Consider the following 14,574-nt stretch of genomic DNA (forward strand, 5'->3'; position numbering starts at 1 on the left):
ATCCCATCACTGAGCTCTTGACCAGTTCTTCCAGTTCACTGAGGACAGGAAGGATGTGGTGCAGAGACACAGAGCCTTTTGTGATTTTGTCCCCTCACCTTCACAGCCTGTGAGTTTTCCCTTCCCACAGACCACAGCAACCCTCATCCCATGGTCTCCTAACAGGGCAAGAGCAGTACAATGTTAGCATCCAACACAGGAATAATAATAAATTTATTACAGTAGAAACAAACAGATAATGCATTAGCTCATGTACAAAATACTGACAGCATTCTGCTGCCCCAGTCAGTGCTTACTAGGTACCCACATTTAAAAACATCCTAAAACTGATGACACCACGTGGATTTACAGAGGTCACAGCAATTTCTCGACACGACTGTAAGAGAGCCCAGCTACTCTTCAAGGTTTGCTGCACCATACAGAGAGGTGGGGCAGGATAGAATTGGAACATCTGGTACTTGAAATTCTCCTGCACCTCAGGAACTCGAGAAGGAGCAACTTAGACACATGGGGAAGTATGAAAAATGCATGAAATTAGAGTTACTTGTGGTAAATGTTTTCAAAGTGCCAACACTAAGGCAGCTGCTGACTGATCTGAGTGCCCATCACTGTTGGAGGCACAATGGATGAGTTGTCAGTTCTGCTCCTGAGATGTTTTTTGCCTTTTTTGTTTAAACAAACTGCTGTAGTATAGAAACATTTTCAGTGCACTGCATTAACTCCCACTGGCAGCCAGGTGTCTCAGAAGGACTCTGAAAAGAAGAAATGTAGCTACAAACCTGCTGGACTGATTTGTGTCACTTGGCCTTTATCGTGTTGGTTCCCCCCATCTTTATGTACACATTTAGTGAATTTACAGGGGAAGTCAGTGTGCCCAGCAGGATCTCTTATTTCTCATCAACCTTACTCAGTTGAGGTGAGAAACCTGGTCCATGCAAACCAAAAACCGTTTATACAAAGTTGCATTTAAAATAAGCTATAAAAGGTTTTATAAAATGAAACCTTTTTTGCTCTGTTTGGTTCCACATTCCCCTCCTCCCCTCCAAGTATAATTATGCAGATTTATCTCACATATTTGAGGGATGCCTTAAAAGGATGTCATTTATCCCATCTCTGGGCAAAGCTAACAGTCAAAAAGATTTCCTGCACCCACTGGCAAGTTTGCAAGCACATTTGAGTTGCAGCTCATTTATTTCTGGGGCAGTGTCAGGTCACAAAACATACAGTGTGAAAGAAATACTGGCACTGAGCAAATTTTGAAGCAAATTAGGACATTTTTCCCTACCCCCTCTTATACCAGACTCCCTGATGGAAGTCCACAAATAATTTCTTCTCTAAGAAGACAATAAAAAACTCATCCTAAATACAGTCTTGAGAACCATATATACACATTTTGTATATCTGAAAATGCTGGCAAAAGTCCACAGAGGCAGAAGATAGAAAGCATGAAAGCTAAGTCTAACATCAGGTTCTCTGCTGAACCTGCCAACCTAGGAACAAAACAACATAAGGCTTCTTTCTTCTGAAGTAACTTCCCCATGCTGTGGTTTTCCAGAGGCATGTGGAAGATCTTGGCCAGCCTTTGAGGGTTCCTTCCTGGCTGCATGAGGCAGGAGCTGTTATGCAGCAGAGAGACAGGCCTGACGGATGCTCTGTGCCCAGGTGTTCAGGAGAGCTGTGACTGAATGCTTGTCTGGCAGCTGCAAGAGCTTGGAAGTCATGTATCTGTACACTGACTGCAAAAAGGGATTGGCTGCTGGAGAAAAATGAGGGACCAGATAAAGGAAGTTGTTATAAAAATGGTATTAAAACACTAAAATAAAAGAAGTGTTCCCACTTCCCCTAGTGGCACATACACATGCCCAACAAATGTCATACCATACTGCCTGGGGTTCTTTATCCACAGAGGGCTCTGATCTGGATAGTCTGCAGGAACACTGAGCTGGAGTGGTGGGACATTTGGAAGATTCTTGTCATCTGAAAGGCAAAGACACTTCCATCAGAGCAGAGCATTTCTTGCCAGCCAGGAGGGTTTTAGTGCATAACTGAGCTTGGGTTCTAGCCTGTGGACCCCAGGGAGGAACCAGACTGGAAAGGAACCACCTTTCTTCTTACCTAGCTTGCATATGAGATGAACTGTGCCATTATTACTGCAGTGTGAAGGGTCCAGGTTCACCAGGAATTTAGGATTTAATCTTGCAACTTCTCCTTGCAGGACATTTGGGATGGTCTGTCTTTCATCCTCTTCGTATTTCCGCTTCCGAGGGGAAGCAACGGGGGCCCTGTGTACAACGACACGGCCCACAAAAGGAATCATTAAACATTCCACATGTGAAAAAAGGAATCCATAAACCCATCTGTTCTTTGAGTGGTTCCTCAGAGGGATTTCTGCTCCCACTCAGAGCCCTGTGCACGTACGTGATGGGCTGCCCGTGGATGGCCGTCATGGCTGGCATGAAGGTGCGGTACAGGGAGTGGTTGAACACGGGCGAGCGGATGTTGGCCAGAACAGCATCCAGGAGGGGCTGGCACAGGTACTGCTGCTTGGTGGGGGGCACTGGGGGAGGTGGTGGAGTTGGCTGAAACACAACAGAAGCTTTAATCATCACCAAAAGTAGAAATATTTACTGTTGAGTCTGAAAAAATTTATAGCAGTAAACTTCCGATGCAAATGATTCTCAAAACTGTACATAGTAATATTAAGGGAGGAAGTAAAGCAAAAAAAAAACATATTCAGTTTTAGTTTAGGAAGGCTGTCCTGAAATTAGCCACAGTCCAAAGAAACATTTATTCAAGTCTTGGCACAAAGCACAAGGAATTGAAATTCAGTTAAAAGATACACACAGGCAACTTACATGAAGTAAATGCTTGCCCACTTTTTCTCTTTTCTTATTTTGTCCAACTTGAAGTTTTAACACCATGAGTAATAAAAACTGCAAAAATGATCCTGCCAAGTCTTAAGACCTTTTGGAATGAGTTGCTTATCTCTGCTGGCACAAAGCATTACATACCACAGCCATATCATTTTTCAGCTTCTCCAGAGCAATTTCACATTTCTGCAGCGTCTTCAGGGGGCACCTGTGGAAGAGGAGAAATTTCATTCACATCAGCCACCAAACAGGCACCTCAGCTGGAGTGTGTCTGCTGTGTGAGCCTGAGACAGCCTCAGTGGCAGCGGGGCTGGGGGCCAACCACAGATTTCTGCCACAGCTGGGAAAAAGTTACCGTTTAGAAGGGTCTGTCAGGATATCCAAGAGACTCTTCATTTTACTCAGGTCCTTCTTCCTGTCTGAAACAGTGTGAGAAACAAACAGTGACTACAAGAAAAGCTTCCATTCTTGCAGACAGAGACACAGTCAAAATGAAAACATGAGCCAATACTAAAGAAAGTGGTGAGGATTAAAGATCTTCCATCTAATCCTAAGTATATCCAAAGCATGAACTCTACGTGTTTCAAAACCATCAGAAGTAAAAAAACTGATGAGAATTTAAGGATGAGGGTTTTGCCCATTCCTCACACTAAAGCCTTTAGTTAGAAGCAAGAAAGAAAAGCTCTGACATTTTAAATCTCTGGAAAAGAAGTCACCACAAAAGACAAAGTATTGCTTCTTCCAGCAGATAAGAGAGCTGACACAGGTAAATGTATGGCCAAACACAGGAAACCTCACCTTCATTTTTATCTATTTTATTGATCATCCTCCGGAGTGGCTCGATGTATTTTGAAAGTTGTTTGAGTTTTTCCAGATACTGTTGCTCCTCTGACTGACCAGAACTGGCTGGACTCATGACAGAATTTGGATTTCCTGGCAAAAAGGAAGACTGCATGTCACAGGGTGATACAAGATACTGCAGAACATTATTCTTAATTAATCTTGAGCTGAAATGTGGCACTCTCTAAGTGTAGCTCATGTCAAATATCCAAATCCACAACTGGATACCCTCCATAGTTTAAGTGCTTGCCTAACCTCTAGTTTTTGTATGGAAATAACATGTTCTATGGGCAGGAGAGCAATTCCCACTTAATACATGTTTTTCTGCAAAGTTCCAAAGTTCCACATACCAATTTTCTAGGTCTTTATTTTGCCTTCACTCTGATGCTTTAAAGACAAAATAAAATAAATTCACAGCAGTTTTTGTTAAGTGGGTCCTTTCCTACCTGCAAAGCACACACCAGTGGTAGGAGAAGGAGCCACTCTGTGGTACCACGAATGGAGGTGACAAAATGCTTATTCTGACTGGGGGGGGAGTGCCAAGTGCCAGAGTTCACCTGGGAAGGTGTTCAGGAGCAAAGCAGCCTCCTGCCTGGCATGGAGTGTTTATGTCCTTTCCACCTGCACAGTGTCACTAAGGGCTCCCTCCTGCTGGAATAGAGAATCATTATGCCTCTAGAAACTTCCTTCATTAAATTAAATATCATTCTTTTTTTCAAAGACTGGGGAAGTTAGAAAAACCCATTAGATAGTTCAGTGATGAGAAAAGAGGTTTCAGTTGATTTTGATTTGGGAATCCAAGCAGTTGTGTCATGTGTTCAGTACCTGCAATGCCAGCTTCTACCTAGAGCTCTTGGAAGTTCACACTGTGCCAAAAAGAACAGGTTTCCCAGGAATTATTACAGTTCCCAAAGCACAGCCCAAGCCCTGGTGTGCAGCACAGCTCTCAAATCATTCACCTGGAGTGTTGAGAGGACCTGGGGATGGGACACTGAAGTTCTGAGGAGTTCGTGCAGCTGCTGGGCTCTGTGATGGCTGCGGGGAGGGACTGGGGAGAAAACTGCTGGGTGATGGAGCAGGGCCAGAGCTGAAAAAGAAACACAAATTAAACCTGCCAGAACCTGACAAGGAAGGATCCTCAGCCTGGAAGCTGATATGATTTTAGTTGTTGGGATCTCTCCCTGGTCAGAGTGACTCCAAGGAAAGTTTGAAAGTCTCTTTTCCCAGCCTGGTGCTTGAAGAAGGAGTCAGGGCTCTTCATTTCTCAGTCTCAAGGTTGTTCATTGTTTCTCATCTATAAAGAATTTTCTCCTGCCCTGCTGAGGTCCGTCCAGCAGGACAGTTCCAGGCACTCTGCCTGCCCCAGGGCAGGGTTATGTCTTTGTACTAAAAACTACAATGTGTACAATGTTTACAATTCCTTTCCAATACCTATCACCTGTGTTAGACAGTGAGCTTCTACTCTGAACCAATCCAAAAGTGCCAACATCACAGCAGAAGATGGAGGCCAAGGAGAAGAAGAAGAAGAAGAAAGGCTGGACATGCCCAGATCCCTCCATCTTGCCCTCCTGAACCCCCATACCAAAACCCTAAAATCTACTTTCCACCTTGTGATAACTTCACTATCATTCTACTTAATTTGTCATGGCTTGCAGATCTTCATCCAAGGTTGGTAACTTGTTGCACGGGTCATATCAAACCCACAGGTGTTTTGGGCTCTGTGCCAGGGTCTCTGAGCCCCCTGGCAGGGTTTTGGCTGCTCAGGACAGCCAGAGGGGTGTTCTGGGTCCTGACATTCAGTAAGCAGCATTAGGGCTGGCTGTAGTTCTGCCCTGGTGAGGTTTCATACACAGATTCTTTATGGAAAATGGGAGTTTTCAGAGTGGACTCAGCACAGTCTCACCTGTGCTCCCAGTGCAGCTGGTATTAAAATTCATTCATTCCAATGGAAACAGAGTGAGGTTACTGAATATTTCTGAAAACCTCCCACTTGTGGCATTACCAGAAGTGCTCAGAAGTCGCAGTGGGGCTCACCTGACATTTGAGTTTGGCTGAGAAGTTGGCTGGCCTGGCTGAGGAGAAGGCTGGGGCTGTGGTGGTGGAGGCATGGACTGGGGAGTCTGAGCCTGCTGCACAGGAGATGGGGATGACATCATGGTGATGTTGTTCTGGCTGACCTGCAGTGTGGGAAAGACACCATCAATAACAACCAAGGGGAGCAGAGCAGGGGAGCCTAACTAAAAGGCTTTACCTTGGAGAGAAGTGTTCCTCAGGCCTACAAGAAATGAAAGCATTAGTTGCCTTTCTCCCCCATAAGGACACTCCCACCTGCATCACTCTTGAAGCTCTCAGGGCAGTAAATCTTATCAACTTCACTAGAAATGACCATTAAATCTGCACATAACTTGAATTAACTGCATAATAATTATTTTTCACTGCCCAAACCATCATGTTGCAATTAAAATGTCAGAAGTGCCATGTGAGAAACCTGTACTTTATTGGAACTAAGGAAGAGCAGGAAGAAAAGACATTTCCCATTTGATAATTAAGAGTCAAAAACCCCTCCTTATTTAGACATTTTAATTACAGTCTTCAAAGGTCTGTCAGACTCAGCTGCAGCTTCTCAACTGGTTTTCTTTAGGAAGAAGGAAGAAAAAAAATCAAGTAAGCCAAATCACCAACATCTTGTTTAAATACTGAGTTCTGAAAATCTGGGTGGAGACAGAAACTCCAAACTCAACAGCTGGATGGAAAAAAAATGAAGCAGCTTTCTGACCTTTGGAGAATAATGAGGTGTGCCTAAAGGACAAAAAGGCAAGTAAGAGCATTCCAGAACAGAACCAAACAACCAAGTTTATTCTGTGCACTCTACAGTGCCAGAGCCAGATGAACACTCAAATTTGAGCAACTTCTCACATTTGTTCTAATTCATATTTTTCCCCTTAATCACTTAAAACCAAACAAGAAAACCTGTGCAATGGCAGAGGCATGGGACAGTAATGCAGCTATTGAGTGATCACATTTGTTTAAGGAGCATGCAGAGAGTTCTGATGACTTGAGGCTATAAGTAAGGACATACAAAGATAAATGGAATTAGCCTGCAGAGGCCACAGATTGTGGCTCAGTAACCCATGTGTCCATTCTGTAAGTCACTGATGAACACCTTTGAATTAACAACTCTTTCCCTCAGTCTAAACCATTTTTAAGCAAAGGTTCCAGTAAATCCACAAGTCCCAGGCACATCACAGGCACTGCACATTGGTGCTGCCCTTCACTCTCGTGTTAAATAACCCAGCTGTATGCAGAGCACATGATATTTGGCACTCTGAAAAATATTGCATTGTCTACTTCTGCATGGACACACTGACTGCCACAGGAGCTGCTCTGCTTGGTACCTCTCACTGCAGCCCTGCAAAAGGTCAAACTCCCCCAAAAAGGCACAAACAATCCCCAGCTCAGTGCAAAACTGCTCATCTTGAAGATACCAGTTCATCACCCATTACAGAACAGTTCAAAACCAAATGCAGCCTGACATGCTATGATTTCTTTTCAATCTTCAATAACCCCAGTATCTTTGCAACCTCTCACACAAAGTTAATACATGGAACAAGTGAGGCTGAAATTAAATTATCTTCCTTTTCTCCATAATCAACAACTACAGAGCCTGGGCTGGTGTTCTCCAAAGGAGGTGGATTTGTTACCAGCATGTCTCTCCTCAACAACTGGAAAAGCCTTTCTGAGGTTGAAAAGCACAGCTGGCCTCCTGCAGACACCATGTGAGGAAGGAAGGAAGGATGGACACTGCAAAGAGCATTCCCTGATCCTTCACAAGCCCATTTCATTTGCTGTTAGACAGTGATTTGGAGCTTACCCATATGGATACTGCACCCATTTCTCACCAAGTCACACTAACACCACTTGGAGTGGTTCATCTCTTCCTGAAATCAGACACAGTTAAGTGTCCCAAGTTGGTTACAAAAAAGGATTTCTGAACACTTAAACCCTTGTGTTTTAGGAAGGAAGGAGAAAGATTTCATTGGGTTTTCTGCCAGATTTAAGTTGCTGTGTGTGATTCAGCACCAAGGATATTATTTACATTAATTTACAAATGCTGCAGAAAGTGAAGAAAAGGATATGCAGCATTTACTGTGCACATCAGCACTGGATGAACTGAAGTTTTTGCACTACCCCTCCTCATTCAAATACCTGCACAGGCAAACAGATTTCCTCCTTTCCAGGTTTGCCCTCTGCCACCTTCATTTCAGAACAGCAAAGGCCAATGCCTATCAGTAACCAAAACTGTGACATTTTCAAAAACATGCATTCAGAAGTGTGCAGTTCTGAACTTACTGCCTTGGCTTTCTTTGACAGCAGCTCATTTGCTACATCATTTCAGAACAGTTTAAAGATGATTTCAGATTTAGGTTTCTACATTGTTTGTAGGATAAAGATTAAGATTGTAACAATTTAATGAAGTTTCAACTTCTAGGGAATGCTCTTTGCAGCTGACTCTGAGTAAAAAGAAGGCTTAAAAAATAAAGAAGAACAAACAAATACACTACAAAAACAGCTATGAGCCCAAAAGACAAAACCTCCCCTCCTCCAGAGCTTTAACTCCACTGAATTCATTCATTTCCAGAGCTGGGCCATGGTTACTGCTCATTTGTACACCCTGCATCTTTAGCAGACACAAGGAAATCCAAGCACATATTTTTCACTGAGGGATAGGAATTTCTGCACATAAAATCATCTCCATGGACAGCTACTGCAGCCCATGAGCACCAATCTGCTCTGTGCCCCTACAGTGACCTGATCATGACACACACTCTCATTTTCTGAAGTCTTGCCCATAGGGAACTTAGGCTTGCATGATAAAAGTTTGCATTTGCATCCACTAAAGCAAAGGTCAGGAAGATAAACCCAGCTGTGAGTTCCAGCTCCAGTTTGCTGACTCTCAGGCACAGAACAGCACCCAGGAGATAAGGCTGGTAAGGGGCTTCAGTTCTGACTCTGTTGCAAATCAAAACACCAGGTGTTTGTGGAATAAAACCCCATATCAGTAATTTTTTGTATTGTTTGAAAAGACTGTAAGAAGCAAAAAATCCCAACCAAACAAATAAACTCACTGGAGAACCTAAGGAGAATTGTGATAAAAAAGGCCAGACTGTTATGGGGCAAAAATAAATAACCACAAGGTATTGCTATCATATCTGATCCTTCTGTTGAAAAGCATTCTTCAGTGCAACACCAAGATTCTTTTCTAAAGAGAAAATACACCCTGAACTACCCTCACCACATCCAAATGGATTTTGATACTGCAGTCAAGGAGAAGACTTGCTCTTAAATGAGTGACCAATACCCACATATCTGCTCTGCCCTCCCTCCTGCTGTCAACAGCTGCAGGGGCTCTGATCACCAGGAAGTTACACCCAGCAGACAGCAGCAGTTCAGCAGTTTATAAGATTAAGAGCTGTAAAAAACAACATTTCTAATTTCTAATCTACCTAGAACCTGAACAAAGTGTTCTGGCACACAATACCAGAGATTCATGGTGGTCCAGAGCTGTCAAGTATATGCAGGTCAGAACAAAACCTGATTCCAGCCACCAGGAAACCATGACTCACTCACTCACCCCAGCACCTGCTTCAGAGCCATTCTCACTACAATCATTGCTCATGAAAAATTTCTCTTCTTCTTCTTCTTCTGCTCTGACCAGCTGTTCAGCTTCTACATCACTTTCCCACTCCCTGGCCTCTACTGAGACACCTCTGATGAGCAGCTCACTGGTGTCAGGAGTCAAAGCTCCTCAGTGACAGTGCTCAAAGATCACCCCATCACCGAATGCCTGAACCAGAAGCCTTTTCCTACCAGTCAAGTATTAAATAGAAACAAAACACTTAAATATCCATCAGAAAGTCTCAAACATTGTGGATAGAAGCCTTGTAACTAGATATAATATAACTTGTAACTAGATATAATATAACTTGTAACTAGATATAATATTGTAACTAGAAGCTTTTTGCTACCAGTCAGGTATTAAATAGAAGCAAAATTAATACTTAAATATCCATGGAAAAGCTTCAAACATTGTGGATAGAAGCCTTGTAACTAGATATAATATTGTAACTAGATATAATATTGTAACTAGATATAATATTGTAACTAGAAGCCTTTTGCTCTCAGTCAAGTATCAAATAGAAGCAAAACTAATACTTAAATATCCATGGAAAAGCCTCAAATATTGTGGGTATTTCAAATGGGAGATGATTATGTCAGTCAATATTAACTGTTACAGTGACCAAAGCACAAATTCCCCTCTGACTCCACAGCTATGGCTGGGGTTTGTGTAAGTTAACAAATCCACACTGTCCTGGATTGAAATGAGCATCCATCTTCAACCAGAAATAACAACAGATGTGTTTGCCTGGGCCTGCAGAACCTTCTGGTCACTGTCACTGCCTTTGCAGCCTCCTGAGAGGAAATGAAGTGCTCTGACCTGGTGCATTTTCCAGCAGCAGCTGGGCAGGAGCTGCCAGCCTGCCTCCACAGGATCTGCTCTGATACAGGGACAAGTGCAACCCTCCTGGCAGTTTCTCCTACACAGCCATGGAAGAAAAGAACAGCTCAATTTTTTCTGGGTCCCTGACACCATGCCAAAGCTGCTCAAACTGGAACAAGCCAGGTTTAATGACACAAGAATCACCTGTACATGAACATAGGCCAAGCAAGGTCCTGGCACAACTCAGCCAGGGACACTGCAGAGCTGACCTGCAACACTCAGCAACGCACACTCATGGAGTGTGGACCTGAAATTTGAGTCTTGAATCAAATGTGAATCTTGAACACGGCAAATCTCAGGTTTCTGTGGTTGAGATGACCCCTGAGGTGTTAGAAAGTCTCTTTTTTCCCAGCCCCATGACCAAAGAAGTTGAGATTCCTGGGTTCTGCTTTTCAAGGTTGTTATTTTCTCTTATCTGTTACATTCTTTCTCTGTCCAACAGGTTGGGTTGTGGCACAGTCCCTGCCCTTGGGGTGGTGTTGGCTTTTTATACTACAAACAAATATACTTTATTTACAATAATTTCCCAATACCTATCACCTATGTTAGACAGTCTGTCTCTACTCTAAACCAATCCAAAAGTGTCACCATCACAGCAGAAGATGGAGGACAAGAAGAAGGAGAAGGACAGGACATGCCCAGATTCCTCCATCTTGCTTCTTGAATCCCCATTCTAAATCCCCAAAATTCTACTTTTTCACCCTGTGACAAATTCACCATCATTCTACTCAAGCCCTTGTGGTTTGTAAATCTTCACACAAAGCTGGGAATTGTTTCCATGGGTTAAAATGGAAGGCACAGGTGTTTGTGACTCTGTGCCAGGGTCTAAAATCACCCAGGGCAGACAGAGGAATGTCCTGGGTCCCGACAGGCAAAGTTTTAAATGTTAAAATAAAGATCTATCCCCCTTTAAAAACGCTTTATTTGATATCCCAAGAAAAACCTCGTAGTTAAAATGAAAAACGATCCATAAAAAGCACACCAAGAAGCTGAGTAGCAGCAGCAAGTTCATGGTTTGATCACAAGTGAACACTCCCCTTGCCGGAGAGGCAGCAGGCGGGCAGGGCAGCTGTGCCCGAGCACACACGTGGCTGTGACCCAGTAAATACCTGTGGCATTGGCTGTCCGCCCAAGGGCACGGAGCTTGGAGGTGGAGCCGGCACCGCGGGGGCAGGCGGGAACCGTGGTCTGATTTGCATCCCGCCTCGGGCCAGGGGTGCGGTGATCATCTTTGAGGACAGAGGGACAACAGACAAAAGTAATCGCAAAACAAGAAATGCAGTGCACTGGCAGGATGAGAAGCACATGCAGCCTCCGGGAACTGGGGAGGGGGAGCATGGAGGGAAGGTTAGTGAGCTTCTCTCTGAAGGTTAACCTGACCTGCTGGCCTGGAAATGCAGCTCCTTTTGATGCTCCTCCTCTCCATCTCAGAGAGCACCTCATGAACTGCTGGTACCCCGACAGAGCCCATAGACAGCCTGACTCATGGCTCAAGGGTTCACTATCCTGTCATTTCCATAAAGGGCTTTTCCTAAATTTTTCCTGACATCTTGAAGTTCTCCAACCTTTGGAAATAAGTCTTCCAATCTTTGGAAATAAGTCTTCCAATCTTTGGAAATAAGTCTTCCAACCTTTGGAAGTAAGCTCTCCAACTCTTGGAAGTAAGCTCTCCCAACTCTTGGAAGTAAGCTCTCCCAACTCTTGGAAGTAAGCTCTCCAACTCTTGGAAGTAAGCTCTCCAACTCTTGGAAGTAAGCTCTCCCAACTCTTGGAAGTAAGCTCTCTGCTGTCAGGAGCTCTCCACCTAAGAAGCTCTATAATGCCACAGGTTTCTGATGTGTTTTCCCCACTGTGGGCCCCAAGGGTTCAGCAGAATTGGCCATGTCCCCTCTGTTCCAGGACACTTTGTCAGACAGTTCAGCAGCAGCTGGCAGTGCACTGCCCCACAGTGAGCAAATTTCACACCAGCCCAACCCATGCCAGTATAGCAATGCCAAAGACAATTAAAAGGACTTCCAGCTTTGAAAAATTTATTTCCTTCCTTTTATAACCCACACAATAAGCCAAGTGCACTTTTTAAATTACCATCATTTTGACAAATACATATTCTTCTACTACTAAGGTGTGCTAAATTTTTCTGAGTCCATGATCTTTTTCAAGCTTTTTGATTCTCCAGCTGTATAGAGTGAGCACACCCTGTGTGCATTTAGGGTAAATGACAAAGGTGAGCATTAGAATCAATTTTTATTTTAAAATAGGATTGGAACTATGCTGCTCTGCAGTGTCTACAAGTACCTTTCAGAACCATTAGCCTGCATGAGTCACAGAGATGTAATTTTTCATATCTGTATAGCCCTCTGCTACTTAAAATTTGATATTGCCTCACATATTGAGAATTTACAACAAATCCAGTATATATTTGAGGTAGTATTCAGGTAGCTTTGGCAGATTCACTTATCAGTAAAAGAGCTTCTGTTTGGGACCTAAAGATCTACAGTGAAGTTCTCTGAGCTACCTTTTTTCCCTGGCTTACATGTTATACCAAGGAACCTATACAATCCTAACTGACCTAAGAGATAATGCAGTCTCCTTCCTGTAAATGGGTTGGGGCACTCCTGCTGGGTGTTTATGTAAATGGACTGAAGCAGCCAGCAACACATCTCTAGAGAGTCAAAGAATGCATGTGCTTACAATTGTTAAAAATAAATAAAATTAAATACAACATAGCAAGACTGAAAAAAGAAAGCAATAACTGATAAAGAAAAAATAGTGTCAAATTCAGCACAGCTGTTAGTTCACAACATCAGAGCAATGCAGTCCCTTTCCATCCAGGCAAAGAGGGATGGTCAGAGACAGGATTTCAGGAGGGGAACAAAGGGGGTGCCTCAGACACACACACACATGCACACGTGCACACACAGCATGCAGCAGCTGCAGAGCAAACACAACAACCCAGCAGTGCCACAGAGCACAGGGGGATGCCAGGGAGTGCAGTGAAGAGCTACAGTGTCAACATGAGAGCTGGTGAAGCAACATAACCCTAACAAAACCAAAAAAAAAAGGGGGGAAATTGCTGGGGTGGGAGGGGAATATCCTTTCAGGCACAATCACCCCAGCTCAGACCCTGGTGAATGCACACAGATCTCTGGAGCTGTGCAATCCCAGGCATGTTCTGGTGACCCACATGGCCCATCTTGGCTGTGTTTCTGAAGCCACACCACCAAAAAGTGAAGATTTACATTACTTCCACTGAGGCAAAGGAAATTAGAAGAATATTCACAGGTTAAGTGTCTGGCAAATCACTGAACAGCAGCATGACAAACTCCAATTCAAAGGCTTTCAGCTGTTTGTAGTGTTGTGGTTGGTCAAATGAGTGCACAAGCTTACAATTTTGGGTTAGGATCTTTTGTATTTTTTTAAATGTGTGCTCTGGAAAGGAAATCCATATATAAAATGGCACCAATTCCACTCTCTTAACAAAAACAATCTATTTTCCCCCATTCTCCAGCCCATTTATATTTACAAAACCCATGACCCTTTGATAAAGGAGTCAGGAAAGGGGTTCCAAAGCAGTATGTCCATAAAGGAGTTACTCTTCTTGTAAGGTAAGAACACAAGCAGAAATGTTTAAGTACTTTTGAGAAAGATTTTAAGTGAACACATCTTCCTCCACAAGTGAGATTGATTCTTATGAGGTAAAATTCCATTAAATTGAGATAAATCAGAGAGCAGAAAGAGGATCTCCCTCCAAAGTAAGCTACAAACCCCATTCATTCATAAAAATGAACTGGAATAGAACAAATAGAATCCAGAACCTGCAGCTTTCTTTTCTTTAACATCCAAGCATTCAGCAGCCCATGAATACACAGTTTCTGGTGAGCACATGTATTACAGTGCCCCTGCACCAAAGGCAGCTCAGATTTTCAGCCAGCATCAGCCACTCTGCATCCTGAGCACCTGAGGGAACTGCACCACAACAGTGACTTAACCTTACTCCTATTTAACTTCAACTTTACTCACACTTAACTGCAGTTGATTACAGATCTTTTTCCTTGGTGCTGCAAGTACTCTGTGTAGATCTCATGTTGCTAGGACAGCACTGCTGTGAGCTCCCCCGGGAGTTACATGCTCACAAGGACTGGAGCAGGGTAACACTGACCTGTGTGGGGTCTTGATAACTTCGGGGAAGAACCTCTCACATGAATCCATGTTCAAACCTGGGACTGCTTTTACTTTTATGTAAAAAGGATTTACAGAAACTTTATGGAAAAGGAAAAATGCAGCCATAGCAAACAAAATTCCCAG

General features: G+C 43.4%; 1 protein-coding gene across 3 annotated transcripts in view; it reads right to left on the reverse strand.

Annotated features, from left to right (window-relative positions):
* Positions 1 to 183: 183 nt before the first annotated feature.
* The window catches only part of MED15 (mediator complex subunit 15), a 28,281-nt gene continuing 13,890 nt past the window's right edge, over positions 184 to 14,574 (reverse strand). The window contains exons 9-18 of one of the 3 annotated variants that reach the window (XM_054516771.1): positions 11,379 to 11,498; positions 5,745 to 5,887; positions 4,670 to 4,797; positions 3,669 to 3,803; positions 3,226 to 3,289; positions 3,012 to 3,078; positions 2,419 to 2,579; positions 2,116 to 2,282; positions 1,879 to 1,977; positions 184 to 1,753 (exon numbers count right to left, since the gene is read on the reverse strand). In XM_054516771.1, coding sequence (XP_054372746.1) covers positions 1,620 to 1,753; positions 1,879 to 1,977; positions 2,116 to 2,282; positions 2,419 to 2,579; positions 3,012 to 3,078; positions 3,226 to 3,289; positions 3,669 to 3,803; positions 4,670 to 4,797; positions 5,745 to 5,887; positions 11,379 to 11,498 — 1,218 coding nt within the window. In that variant the 3' untranslated portion in view covers positions 184 to 1,619. Of the gene's footprint in view, positions 1,757 to 1,878; positions 1,978 to 2,115; positions 2,283 to 2,418; positions 2,580 to 3,011; positions 3,079 to 3,225; positions 3,290 to 3,668; positions 3,804 to 4,669; positions 4,798 to 5,744; positions 5,888 to 11,378; positions 11,499 to 14,574 lie in introns of all 3 variants that reach the window. The other 2 variants (XM_054516770.1, XM_054516772.1) reach the window with 2 other exon arrangements.

This window comes from Molothrus ater, chromosome 18 (assembly GCF_012460135.2).
Source record: "Molothrus ater isolate BHLD 08-10-18 breed brown headed cowbird chromosome 18, BPBGC_Mater_1.1, whole genome shotgun sequence".
Classification (NCBI taxonomy): domain Eukaryota; kingdom Metazoa; phylum Chordata; class Aves; order Passeriformes; family Icteridae; genus Molothrus; species Molothrus ater.